A 15,409-nucleotide genomic window follows, 5' to 3' on the forward strand; every position below is an offset into this window, starting at 1 on the left:
TGAAAGATCATAGCAAAACTATCATATGAATTTTTAAAACGCGGAAAATCGTATGATGTAAATTCTTTTATTTGCGAAAATTTATAATGAACCAAAGATTGCATGATAAAAGTTGTCATGGAAATAAATTTGGGCAGTGAAATTTTTTTTTCCACGTGTATTATATAATATAGGATAATTAAAATGTCATGCGATGTTTAAATAATTAAAATTTTGAAGTGATCGTCCAAAATAAACGGAACAGTTATAGAAATAAAATTTTATAAAATTTTGTACGAGGACTTTAAAGACAATTTAAAGTTTATACAATAGGAAAATTTACTTGAAAAGTTGAGGTGGAATTTATCATAAAACCTTCTTAATATGATAAAATTTATATAATAAGATCTTTGTATGTAAATAGACTTAATAAAAAATAAATGGCATATTAAAATCATTACGAACAAATCGAACTAGCTATATATATACATACATATATTTTTAACTTATATCAAAGAGATCATAATGAACGAAACTTGTAATAAAAATCATTGTGAAATCAAAATGAGAAAATTGGTGTAAACTTTACCATATAAAATCGAGCTATAAAAGAATTATTAACAATGTAAGAAAAATATAACATTTATAAATGAAGACTTATGATAAGGTTTTATAACAAAATAAAGGAAAAGTGGTTTAAATTTATCGAAATGTAATAATAATGTTTTAAGATTTAAAGGCGGAGAAATCGTGCATGAACCACCATGACTTGATATTCCGACACTAAAACCTTTAATACAAAAATACCATGTTGGAGTCTAAACGTGTGCACGTACCACCGCGTCTTTTTCATGTCTTCGACTCAAATAACGATTGTAGCAAAAATAATAAATCAGAATACAACGTCATGTCAAAACACTAGTCCACAAAATCACCGTAGTTCTATTGTTTTAACACCGAAAATTAGGATGGCGGGCGGAACGCTCGCATTCGACTACTTAAAGTGGTCATCTCATATGAAACAATCTTTAAGGAGATTTGAAACAACGGGATCCAAGTTAAGCTCGTGATCCATAAAACACAATAGAAACTAATGTTTTTGCGTTTTAAGGTAAGGATACCTTGGAGTACTATGAAAGTGTGTGTATGTGTATATTTATGCTTTAATAAAATAAATAAGTATATAAATAAACAAGTGTATTGAACAATCAAGTAGGGTAAACACGTATAGGCAACACGTATAAGGACCATAAAGTAAAGACTATTCTAGGTCATTACGTCTAACCACCTATCTTATAGTCTTGTGGCTCTGATACCAATCTGTCACACCTCGACCAAAGGCGGCGAAACATGCCGGGGTGCAACCGATTGCCCAAATACACAAGACACCATTTAAAGTGACAATATTTAATCAACTCATTTATTTCAAAAATCAATAATCAACACCTCTCGTTCACACAAACGAATTTAATACAAGTAACATTTATATTGTTCATTTTACTAATACCCTAATAGTCTTGGTAACGTTTCCGTCAAGCACTCGAGTCAACAAAAGTCAAACCTGTAACATTTCATAAAATAAAGTTTGTCAACACAAAGGTTGGTGAGCAATTCATAAGTTTTAGCATATAAGTATATAGTAGTAAAAAGCCACAAAACTTGTATACAAAACAATAAATAAAAGCAACAACTTGGATAAATTGGCAATCGCTAATAGAATTACGTTAGCGCCACCTAGCTACAAGGGGTTGCCAAGTAGTCTAGGATTTAATAGATTATCGTTAATTGCATTACGTTAACGACACCTTACTACAAGGGGATGCCAAGTAGTATAGGATTTATAGATTCAACCAACCGAAAGCGATAAACACATAGGCATATAAGCATAGAACACCAAATCAAGTAAGTATTGAAGTAATGTATACAATCACGTTTATGGGTTTAAGATTCAAGTAAATAAAGCATTTAGTTTGATAAGTATGAAATGTCACCCCAAAACGAAAGATGGAAAAAGGGGTATGAAAGTACTCACCTCGAGTGATGAATTGAGAACTAATTAATGATGGACATATAGAAAGCTTGTGAACAAAACGAACGAACCCAACTTGAAACGATAAACACCTTAGCTAAAAATAAATATGTAATATATTAATGAACTTGAAACCATGATGAAACTATATTGGAAACAATGAACGATGAGGTTCGGTTGTAAATCGGATTACCGGTTAATTTGTAAATGATTAGGGATTCACACTTAATTGATAATTTAAAATAATATAATATTATTTTATTGGGCTTTTAAATAACTATAAACCAATATTAAATAGAAGCGATACGGGTTTTAAATCAAGAGCTCGGTTGTATAAATATGAATAGATAATAAAGCTTATAATGATGTTATTAATTATAAAGATAGAAATGATAATAATGATTTTAAAATATGTTATATATATATATATATATATATATATATCGATATATAAGACAATGATGTTAATAATAATAACAATAATTATTTTAATAATACTAATATAGTATAATAATTATAACAATAATTATTATTAATAATACTATTATTAATAATAATTATTAATAGTTATAGAATAGAAATCTTGGTATTAATTATAATGTTGTTGATAAAAATAATAATAATAAATAATATTGATAGTAAATAATGATACCACTCTTGATGTCGGTTCGAGTTTTAAACGAGTTCACAAAATAAATATAATAATATTATTGCTAATTAATAAATGATAAAATATAATTTTAATAAATAATAATATTATTATAGTAATATTAACAACTTTAATATTTATAAGAATAATGATACTAATAATAATATTAATAATAGTAATAATAATAATAATCTTTATGTATTTATGTTAATACAAATAGTTATAATAAATTTATTAAGTATAAAAAAAAAGAAACAATACCAAAACTGATCTAGGATGAGACCCGAACCCGAGACCTCACGTTTAACAACTTATGTACAAACCGACCGAACCAAAATAACAATTGTTAATTTAAACCCAAGTAAAAATAACATATCCATTTCCCCAATTCAAAATAACTTCATATCCATTACCCGATCGTTTATCTTTTCCCCAAATTCAAAACAATCTATACATACGCAACTCGTTTCAAAGTATTTAACCAAAAATATAACTGATACTACAAACCAATTATTAACAATTTAAATCCGACAATCGATATATGAAAATTAATAATAACAAAACCCAAATTAAATTGTACCTATTAACTGTCCCTGAGTCGTGGCTCTATACCGGAGAGTAAAGAACCGAAACCACCGGAGCCGAAACTGCCGGAGGTGAGAGAGAGTTGAAAAGAGAGAGGGAGACTGAGAGATAAAGATAGAGTGAGCTGAGAGAAAGTGAGGCACGACGGAGTGAGCGGTACACCGGTGGCCGGTTTTCCGGTCACCGAAAAACGTGTAAAGAGAGAGAGAGAGATCGCCGGAAAATCGTGGAGGGGAAAGGGAGTGGTGGTGGTGGCTGCGGGGCGGACCAGAGGTGAAGAAAAGGGACGGCCGGAGGTGGTGGTGCGGATGTGCTGGCCGGAGTTCGTCGCCGGAAATGGAGGTCTACCGAAATTCAGCGGCGGAGTAGAAGAGGTGAAGATGAGGCGGCTGACATGTTTGAAGGGTTTGGGTTAGGGTTTTGCTTTTATATATGCATAACACATATTTACAAAATGGCCCTCCAAGTTTCAATAAATGTTTAATATTAGTTTAAAGGTTTCCAACGCTTATAACGAGTTTACGAAAATTAGTTTTAACCCTCTATGTTTTCTTAATGACACTATAATATGTCAAGCATCGATAATTATGGTCGAGGTATATAATAATATTATACAATAATTAAATAAGGTTTTAAAAGTATTAAGTCGGGTTTACAATATGAAAGTTTACAAAACGAATATAAATCGAGACTCAAATTTGACGAATGTCACACACATTGCCAGATGATTTAAGGTAGAATTCGTGGCTTGGAATTGTGATCCCTTGGCTCTCTCCCTTTCTCACGGTCTATGACAAACAGTTAATCATAGATTTTAGGATAACATCGAACTGTAATCATTTGATATGTAACCCAGCCCTAATCCGTGCGGTTTGTTAACTGAAATCTAATCGAGTTATCGCGAATGTTTATCAAGGAAGACAACTCTTTTATGTACTAAAAACTATGCACTTGAGATGCTTTTTGGTATTTATGTAGTTGGTCTTTTCAATATTCAAAGTTTACCAAGAAGTAGTTTTCTATCTTAATCTAACTTTACTAATAAAAGGAAATAACAAGGATGTGACAATCCCACATTTATTCTTGGTCTAATCTTTCTTCTCATTCATTCTACCTATCCATGGGTTATGGGCAAAACCATTTTAGCAAATGGATTATAATTTTCTTTCTAATCTTTTATCTCATTCATCCTATCTTATCCATGGGTCAAAACAATTTTGGCAAATGGGTTATAATTTCCTTTATAATTATCTAATTCCTCATCTTATTTATCCTATTTATCCATGGGTCATGGGTCAAAACAATATTGACAAATTGGTTATAATTTCCCTTATAATAAAAGAATTTAAAGAAAGAATTTAAAGGAGCTCGGCTCGACGAGCTCGATAAAGAAAAACAAGCCGAGCTCGAGCACACTCTAGCTCGACTCGAATCGGCTCATTTACAGCCCTAGTAATGAGTCAAAACAATTTTGACAAATGTTGTATAATTGTAATGCGTCATCTCATTCTAATTTGTAAGTTTGAGATTATAGACTTCTTATTATTTGTAGTTTTTTTTTTTTAAATAATCGAAGTTTTATATAATTTACTATAAAACGATTACAATAAAGTGGCGGGCAAACGGGCAACAAGCTGCGCCACAACCCCCTTTTGAACAGCAAAGCCAATCCTGCTAAAAACGAAGCTTTGAGACCTAGAAGCTGAAGAGGTTCCGTGTACGACGCGCTGAACCCTACTCAAAAATTTCACAGCCTCTGGAGCCAGAAAACCAAATGTATCAAAGGCAAATGGTAGAAAGACATGTTGATTATCTAAACAAGCTTTCTCGTGTTTAACAACTTTGCCCGATTCAGCCTTCAACGCAGCCTGACCCACAACAAACCCACGGTCCCTGAGCCCAACAAGAGGAGACACTCCTGTAAGATCCACACAGGCGTGTTTCCCCCCTGCCCACCCGAACACAAGAATATCAGCTGGTCGTAAAGTAGACCTCCCTTCAATAGGATCCGTGAGAAAGTTAACAGGGGCCTCCTTTTTAGCAGAAATCCCTGCCCGTTTAAGAACATCACACAGAACATCCCTAACCAGATCATGTCTGTATTTAAAGCCAGGCAATTCTTTGCAATGCACCGCATGGTCACCAAAAGAATCCAAACAGACCTTGCGACAAATTGGGCAAGGTTCATCCGTCGGGAACATAGGGATCATTAACCGGTACTTAAGGATAGCCCGATACTCCAAACCCGACATACGTTGGCCTAATCCTTCAATGGGGATAGCCGTTAGAAAATCCTGAGCCCGAGGAGCCCGAAGGCATTCAAACACCGCCTTTTGGCGAGGGGATAGATCAAACTTCACTTCTAAACTCTTGACGATTCCACTAAATAAGGCACTCGCCACAACATGTTGGGCTTTAGGGGGGGCGGTGTCCTTATTAGAGAACCCGCTAAGATCAAAATATGGAAGTGAAGTACGTAAACGATCCATCGCACACCCATAATCAGAGTCCAACCTATGAATATCACAACCCCGAAGAATATGGTCTTGCAAACACCACGACTGTGCTCTCGAAGCCACAAAAGCATATGTAGATACATCCTCGGCCGAACAGAGACCCAACCCCCATAACGGATCGGAAGTGACGCCAACCTCCATTGGAGATCCCCAAAGAACAGACCTCCACAAACCACGATGTCCTCAATCGCCCTTCGAAGACCATTGTCAAATATAGAAACAGCTTCCCCCACATACATAGGTTGGCATGTTCTCAAACCGAACAAAAGCTTGGCGACTCCCATACATGAGCGAAGCAAAAGAAGCTCGCATTGAGGATCCCGAAGTCTTGGGAGACAGCTCATCAGTTCCACAGCGCTAGATGCCCTTTTCATAGCCAAACTGCTGATAAACCCCGCATCCTGGCTTACAGCACCACCAAGGAGTTTCACGCCAAGCACCGGCCTTCCAATCCCGCAAGGGAACAACCCCTCCTGTGCCTTCACCCCATTGCATGTTGGCCAAAATAACTCTGTTTTCTTAACGTTTAATTCAAGACCCAAACGAGGCCCCTCAGACCTGATAATATCTAATGCTTTGGCTACCTCTCTAGTATCCCCGATAATCGTGCCATCATCCAAGTACCAAGCATGAAAGAGAAGCTTACACCGATCTCTGATTTGGTGAACAAGTGGGTGCAAAGCTAAGGCAAAAAGGAGAGGCCCAAGAGGGTCCCCCTGTTGAACCCCAGTGGTGGATTTAATGAAAGTATCACCCACATATAACCTAGCCAACTGCCCATATAAAAAATCCACCCAAAGAGAAATGGAAGGACATCGACTCCGAACCTCATGTAGAAGGGTCGTCCTATCTACTAAGTTGAAGGCATTGGAGAAATCAACAGTAAGCATAGCCAATGACCCATCCGAATGAAACTGATTTAGAAACCTGTTCGCGCTATGAAGCACGGCCTCTGCCCCACAGGGGACTCCCACCCCAAATTGAAAGTCACCGAGGTATTTAACCATCTCCTTCCCGACACCCCTCATAGCCACCTTAGAGACCAACCGCCTCCAAATGGCCCCAACGGCAATAGGTCTAATCCCATTGTCCGGTTTAAGCAACGGCGTAAGTGGGGCAGACGCAACAAACTCTGCCAACACCTCAGGACACCTTCCCCTCAAAAATAAATTAACCACCGCAGAGATAGCCTTGAGCAAACCATCCGCAATCGGAGACCCCTCTCCGCACAACGCATCTAAAATGTGTTGGGCTCGCAAACCGTCCCGCCCACACGAAGTCCCTTTAGGGAAAGACTTAATGCACCCAAGCACACTATCAACGTCCACGACAAGAGGAGACTCAGAAAGCAAGGAAGCAGGCATAATCGGAGGTGCCATGATGGGATGCTTAGACAACAAAGCGTTCAAAGTATCCTTACCGAAAGGTGCAACCCCTGAAGAGTATAATACCTTGACCGCAGCAGTGAAATGCCCGTCCGCAACTTTTCGCAAACATTGTTTAACATTGGCGCCCAACCCGGCGTTGTCAGACTCGGGTACAAACGCATCACCACCAGGGGCATCTCCTAGGGTTGGTTAAAAAGCGATATAAGGAGCTCAAAGAAACCGTCACGGTCACCCCAAGCGGATAGCGACCGTTGAATAATTCGGCATTGCTCAGACTTTCTATTGCCAGACCTGCGTTGATGACGATTAGAAGGTCTGAAAACTCGTAAGGTGCAACGTGGTAACAACAACAGTTTCACCCACGCCTGAACAGACTCTGGCATAGCCGCCACCTTACCCAGAGCACCCACTAAGGCTTGGGAAAAAGCCATACGACAACTATGAGGAATGTAGTATATATTTTATTTTCTTCTTAGTTTCTTACGTTCAATTTTATTCATTTCTTTCAAATAACGTACCTTATATATTTTATTATTTAACACATCCCGTGTAATACACAGGTTCAAAATCTAGTCTTAAATAAATATAAACGAAACCTTTAAAAACTCTCTGGTTGCTCCATACATTCTCTAAAGCCACCAGATTGCTTAATTTGTAAATGAAGGCTTCTCATGCATTTGACCCGAATTCACGGGTATGGGTCGCACCAAGCCCAGATAGCCTTTAAACGGGTTATAACATCTCATTAAATTAAAAAGAGAAATTCCAATATGCCTCTCTGGAAAATATCGTCGCGAGATGGAATAACCACTGAAAAAGAATTTGCGCATGTTGCATCTATGTGTTTCTCGGGCGGGTTTTTTGGCTCCTTCCATCAGTTGACCAAGCGTTGACCTGTTAAAAAATGTTGAAATTATGTTTTTACCCCTAAGCCTTTAATTCATTTAGAAAATAATCATCCAAAACCATGTAAATGCCGGGATTCGAACCTGAGACCTCCAGCTTAACAGCCCACAAAAACTACAAGTTGAACTAAGTTAGTGTTTTGTATAACTATACAACATAAACTATATATTATCACTTTTATCACTTCATCTTCCCCAATTATAATTAGGGTCCCTAAGTTTTAATTCCAGAAAATTAATTAAAACAACCTTAACTTCTTTAATTGCATACATCTGCCCACCCTTACTATTATAACATCAACAAGAACACATACAAACATACAATTTCAATCAAATTCTACTGTTTTCAAGGTTGCAATTGTTAATGCAAATCAAATTCACACCTGTTAAAACCAAGATAAACATGCCCAAAGGTACCTCTACCCAACACCTGTTAACAACCACACCCACAAACACCACACGGATCTCCGCCATTAGATCCCTTGCCTGAGTTACCACAAGACCGTATAACCTCCCCGACGCCGGTGCCGATAGTCAACCTGAACTGGTACGTCCGTGACGAAACACCTCCGGTTAAGAAATCCGAACACGCCCCAGTTGACGGATTCGTCTGACAGCCAACCGCCATCGCCTAAGCATCCAACCGGCACCGGAGATCGGATAAACAAGGGTCGTTAAGAAGATAACGTTTGGTTTAGAATATTCGAAGTAATATTCTGTTTGGTTTCATTTGGTTTCGAAATAATAAGCGTCAAGGATGGGCAACAGTAGCCATACTTGCAGGTCAACATATATTATTATTATATTATTATTATTATTATTATTATTATTATTATTACTATTATTATTATTATATTTATTATTTATTAGAAGAAGATTACTAAAATACCCTTACCATCCAATAGTCAACTGACGGAAGAAGCCAAAAAAACCCGCCCGAGAAACACAGAGGTGCAACATGCGCAAATTCCTTCTCAGTGGTTATTCCACTTCACGGCGATATTTTTCAGGGAGGCAAATTGGAATTTTCTCAATTAAAATTTGATTTCACCAAATATTTGATATGAAAATCATATAAAATATGGATATACTAAAAATTAATTCTTATTTTTTTTAAAAAAGAAGATATTATTTATAATTAAGAAACAATTTTAAAGTAAAAAAAATAAGCGGGGTCATAGATCCAACCAAACGCATATACCTTTTAAAATATGTTATAACATCTCATTTATTCATGAAACATTTTTATCATCAAGTCTGTCATACCCCAACCTACGGCGAAAATGCCGGGGCGTGAGCTGATTGCTCACAGCTCTCAAGGTACTATCATGCAATATTTAAATGACAACATCTATTAATTAAATTAAGTTTTCAAATAAATCAAATACAAACAAGTACATAATCCATAAATACACAATACAAATTTTATATTTCTAATGATCTTGATTAAAGTATTCTTCTAACTAAATTCTTCACTAAGTCTTTACCAACATTGCAACTAAATTTCTACAATAACCTGCATATGCGTATAAAATAGAAATTTTGTCAACAACACATGTTGAGTGAGTAAAACACCAGTTAAGTGAGATATAATATAATATATAATAAATAAAGAAAAATGCAAATTGTGTCAAGTGAGACAAGCAATTTAACCAATAAGAAAGTAAATAATGATCTCGGTAAGCCTGATGTCAGATGAAACTGAACGATGGCTAACTCGACGGACGTATGATCATACTAGACTAAGAATTTGTTGGAGCTCTCTGATATGTATTCAAGCGAAGCATATAAGCAAATAAAACGTTAGGTATGAATCGTTAAACACACAAGACAAACAGCTGCAAGTTGAGTATTAAATAATAGGTAAATAGATAAAGTACGCATTTGTCCCCAAAATGGTTAAAAATAAGTAAAATAAGGGGAGTGAAATACTCACCTTAGCGATTAAGCAATAGATATTGATTAAGTAAGGAAGCGGTAAACGAAGCTCTCCAAGAATTACAAACGAGAAATCACGATAGGGTTTAGTTGGTTAATCAGATAGAAGAAAGTCGACTAGAACTTGTTAATAAACACGAATCAAACATCAGTAAATGTATAATTGATTACAGGGGAAGTGTTGGCGCTTCTATAAAGAAGGTTTCTGTGTTTTTTAATTAAATTATGATGGTGATTATAAGATATATTAATTTAGGGCTAGGAAGGATCGTTCATAATGGTTAATACGAATAATAGGTGATCTTGTTTCCTAATCACGATAGTCGGTGAGGCCAAACTAGGAATGATTGACATAAAATTGTATCAATTTCCATGTTGAACGCGAGAATTGAGGTCCAAGCTACACCAAGTATAAATGGGTTCTCAATACGGGTTAGGATATGGGTCGGATCTTGGGTAAACGAGTCCATGATGGGTTTTAATATAATAGTTAACAGAAATTGCAGTATGATCCATGAAGATTGAAGGTGGAAACACAATGAGGTAATAGTTTATGTTTGGGTTAAAATTGCCACAATTTGAAAGTTATAAATATGTTTTATATAATTAATTACATAATAATATAATTATAGTTAACTTACTCGATAAAAGAGGTAAAATTTCTCGAACATCGAAATGAGTCGGGTTTTACTAAAAATATGAATTTTGAAAAGTTCGAGTTGTTACAAAATCCTACGTAAATTATTAACTTCATTATAATAAATAAAATTAGAATTCAAAACATATATAAATTTTATGATGAACCCTTTCAAACCCTTTCATACCCCTCTCTAGAGTTTTACATTAATACGATTCAGATTTTGTTGTTGTTTCTTTTGTCATTTTGTTATGTTTTATTATCATTATTATTTTTATAAAAGTATTTATTTTTCTATTTTTTATATAACAATATTTTTTCTATTTATCCTTTTATGTATATTAATAAGCCTTTAAAAAAACAAAAAACATTTTTTCTTACTTAGAAAAATGTTTTTTTTTCTTATCTAAAAAACGTTGTTTTTCTTGTTTTAAAAAAATGTTTTTTTATACTTGTTATATCTTTTTTGAAAGCGTTTTTTTTTTTAAATTAAGAGATAGTTTACATTCTTTTATAAAAAATCATATTATTTTTTATAAATAAAAAGGTTAATAACACACAACTTGATAAACAAATTTGGCTCTTTTCTTAGGTAACATTAATCTTATTTATCCAAACCTAACAAAAAAAGTCAAATTGTTTTAAATACATTTTATAAAAAAAACATTAAAAAGTAGCTAGAGAAAGCATACAAAACTTTTTAATACATTTAAAAAAAAATAAACAAACTTTAATAACATCTTAAATAAATATAATAATAAAATCAATAAAAAAATATATAAAAAAACTATAAAACAAAAATAAAAACTTAATAGTTTTTTATTTGATTTTTGAGAGAATTATAAAATAACATAGGAGAGACTAACATGTCAATTACAAATGTTAAAGGGAAATGAACGTTCAGGGGGGAGGGGGGGTAACTAGCAAGGGAGGGAGGTTATGTTTAGCCTTACCCTAATATCGTATATCTTTGTATATATGAATAGATTTATATTATAGTTAGAAATATATTTGTATTTATATATACACACCAATATGCTTTGCTTGTATTTATTTTTTCAAGTTAAGATATACCTATGGATTTTCCATAAATAGTGTAACTTTAGTAGGGGTATTAGAGAATAAAATTTGATTGGTTTAAATATTAGGGGGGTCGAATATGACTGACATTAAAAACATGACGACAAGAAATGAGATCCGTAAAAAAATAAGTTGAAATTCTCCATAACAACATTATATATTTACAACTAGGTTATATATTCATGTCTAAAATGGATTGGAATAAGTAAATTTATTCAAACTACACAATGACAAAACATACGTTACGCTTATATAAAAATGTATTATACAGTGCAAAAAATTACAAATTACACAAAATAATGATTTTTTTAACTAATATTTTCATCATATGCTGATTGTACACCTTTGTCACTGCCCAGTCCCCAAGCTAGTGGTTGTACAAACACAATATGATGATAAAAATACATTTTGGTAATTCATAAATCTCAAAATAGTTTTATGTAATTTTAGCATCTATCAAAAATTGCTAGTTTCATAATGAACTTTGATCTTAAATTCCCTACTCCACAAGGCTCCAGGCTCCATTGGACTATACACATTCATTGGTGGATAGAATCCAATCTCTAACAATTGATGCTTATATATTTATAAGATATGAATCTGTAACATATTATAAGATGAATGCCACATATCATAACCAGACGAATGTCACATATCATAACCATAAATCTGTAGAACTATAGGTATCCAAATGATTGATACTTTAATATAATTAACCTAATTGAGGTGAATTGGACAAAACTGGCATATCATAGACTACATTGTGTCCATCAATACTTTCCTTTCATGTGATCAGACACCACGAAACTGTTAAGACAATTTTAAGTACAATACCTATTCTTGGAACAATTCCAACGATACATGCGGTAAAAATTACCATTGGGTTAAGTTTATATCTTTAATGTTAAACTTTCATAAATGGATCAAGAATTAAAATCAAGCAAGAACACAAATCAGTTTGCTCAACTTCAAGCGACTCTTTCTTATTAATTTATTTTGACTCACAAAAACTAAACAAAAGAAACAAAGAGGAACGTAAAAATAAACTATAACCTTTGGCTTTATGTACTACCCACACAAAATGACCATAAACCAACTAGGACTTGTTATGTCATGTCTTGAAAAAAAGAGATAGACTAAAACAATTATTTAAACATGAACAAATAAATAAGATAATGATAACAATTAATTTAATTGTTATCTTGATCTCCTCCAAGCTATCCCATGAGATCAAAAACCGAACCACCCTTAAACACCAAAACAAATATTGTTTTCACGTTTAACATTTAACAGGTCAATCAATCAAGGAAATTAATTAGTTAAAAAGGAAAACCGATTAAACAATTTTTAAAGTAACACCAAAATGTGACTATTTAATGGATAAAGAACTCCAAAATTAGTTTATTCACACTTAATATGTTACAGAGAACTATGAATTTTTTAGTCACATTTCACAAATTAAATGTTCATAAAATCCTACAAAACTATGGAGGAAAAAGTGTTTGAATCAGAATTTCAACATGTACAAACCACACAATATATATCAAAATCAAGATTACTAGCTCGGAATGTACCATCTTCATCCAAAAGTATATCAAAGTCATAGCTCACCTTGTGGCACTAAACGGGCCTCTTGCAGTCCTACAGAAATGGTTCGCCTATGATCTTGGCAAAATACAAGAGAAATTATCATTTGGCTGTATCACGTTCGACCTACATCTTGGATGGTAAAAATTTCTCAGAACATGGATAAAGTTTTACACAAATTTGTAAATATTTCATATTTAAACATTAAATTAATACAAATTCACAAATCCAAACGTCTTTTGAATCAGCATTTACGACTTTAAACCATCACAGCTCATCTTTGCGCTCAAAATCTTGACTCTGACTTTCGAGCAGATATGCTACAGCCAGAGACGCTTGCATTGCAGCCCCATAAGGAAGAACATCTTCATTAAGTTTAAAAAATGGGGAATGCAGTGACTGGGATTTTTCATCATTTTCACTTTTCAGTCCAATAAAATAGAAATAACCAGGAATAACCTCCTGGTAAAAAGAGAAATCCTCTGATGCCATTAATGGAGACATTTCTTTAACATTATTGGTACCAAGAGTATTTCCTGCGACTTTTTGGAAGAATTCATGCAAGCCTGCATTGTTTATGGTGGCCGGGAAGAACGGTTTATCTTTTGAACCAAATCTTACAGTTGCATTACATCTATGTACAGTTGCTTGACCTACAATCACCTGTTTAAAAGAGAAGCAAATTTACTATAAGTGTAGCAAAAAGGGGTGTTTCTATCAGTAGTAACATTTGTTCGGCTCGTTTAACTGGCGAGAGCTCGACCTTAGTTCATGAGTAGTTTTTCAAGCTCGGGCTAGACAAGGCTTGTTTATTATTGATTAATTAATTTATTTATATACATTTATTTATATATCCCTTTTTATCATAGCTTTTATACATAACAAAACATATATTATTGAGTTATTTTTATCATAAGTATATATATAATAGTAAATACTATATAATAATATATTTAAGAAAATGTTATACAAATAATTGCTTCGTTTAGGCTCGCGAGACAGCTCGAGCTTGATAAGTAAATGGCTTGGGCCTGGGCTCGTTTATTAAACGAGCTTATTTTAGGCTTTAGCTTGTTTAAGCTCGGCTCGACATGAGCTTTTAGTGAGCCAATCCTGATTACCTCAGGAATGGTGGCTCGTCACATCTAGTTTTATGAAATAACTAAATGTTCTAACTTTAAATATTAACTTCGGTCATTAAGACTTAAGAGCATTTGCATCCCCTCCCATATCAAAAAACCTATAATTACACTAAAATCACTAATAATCTCTCTATTTTCAATTAAGCATCTCCTTTATCGTCCACTCTAAACCACTCCATACATTATAAAAACATCACTCACAAAAAATGGAGGGAATGTAAATGCTCTAAACATTTACAATTTTCAAATATTAACCATTTCCAAATGGTGTTTTTTTTGTGACAATGGTGTTTTACCTCTTCTATTCGTTGCTTGAGTTGCATGAAAGTTTCTTTAGAGAAAGCTCTAAAGGTTCCACCAATTGTGACAGAATCCGGAATAACGTTAAAAGCACCACCACCTTGAAACTTGGCAACTGTAACAACCTGCATGTTTAGTACAAACATATAATGTGTCATGTATATTTATTATAGGAGATTTAAACCATAGGTGGTAAAATGGGTAGTTTTTGTAATAGTAAAAAAATAATGGTGTTTTTGGTCAGAAATCCATGAAACACACTGCCTGATTATTTATGGAAAGATATATTAATATAATTTTTATTTATTCATAAATAAATTACAGTAAGAATCTACTTTATTAAAAACACAAAAAGTACACTCTTACAGTAATAATCTACTTTCTTAATAAAGTGATTTAGTAGGTTGTAAGCATTTGATAGTGTGTGCATGGGATGGTTTTGGGAAACCAAACCGAAAACTTTTGGGATATGCCATTTTATTAACCGATGATTGTTAAACATTTGGATATAATTATTTTTAAAAACTATGGGCCTAAATTTTTTTTGTTAATCAATGCTCAATTGATGATTATTACACATTTGGATCTAAAATTTCTGGGCTACACCATTTGTTAATTTTCTTATAAATTACTTAACATCGGTTTTTCCGATTTTTTTGTTTCAATTTGGTGTG

At 33.8% G+C, this 15,409-nt stretch overlaps 1 protein-coding gene across 1 annotated transcript; it reads right to left on the reverse strand.

Moving 5' to 3' along the window:
• Positions 1 to 13,455: 13,455 nt before the first annotated feature.
• LOC143597460 (IAA-amino acid hydrolase ILR1-like 1) lies at positions 13,456 to 14,860 on the reverse strand (the record flags this gene model as incomplete). The annotated part of the gene is made up of 2 exons (XM_077075960.1): positions 13,456 to 13,956; positions 14,732 to 14,860. Coding segments are annotated over 2 exons (525 nt in total), but the record flags the coding sequence as incomplete, so codon positions are not given.
• Positions 14,861 to 15,409: the final 549 nt, after the last annotated feature.

This window comes from Bidens hawaiensis, unplaced genomic scaffold (assembly GCF_021521415.1).
Source record: "Bidens hawaiensis isolate Kalapana, Puna unplaced genomic scaffold, B.hawaiensis_p1.1 tig00048326_1, whole genome shotgun sequence".
NCBI classification, from domain to species: Eukaryota; Viridiplantae; Streptophyta; class Magnoliopsida; order Asterales; family Asteraceae; genus Bidens; species Bidens hawaiensis.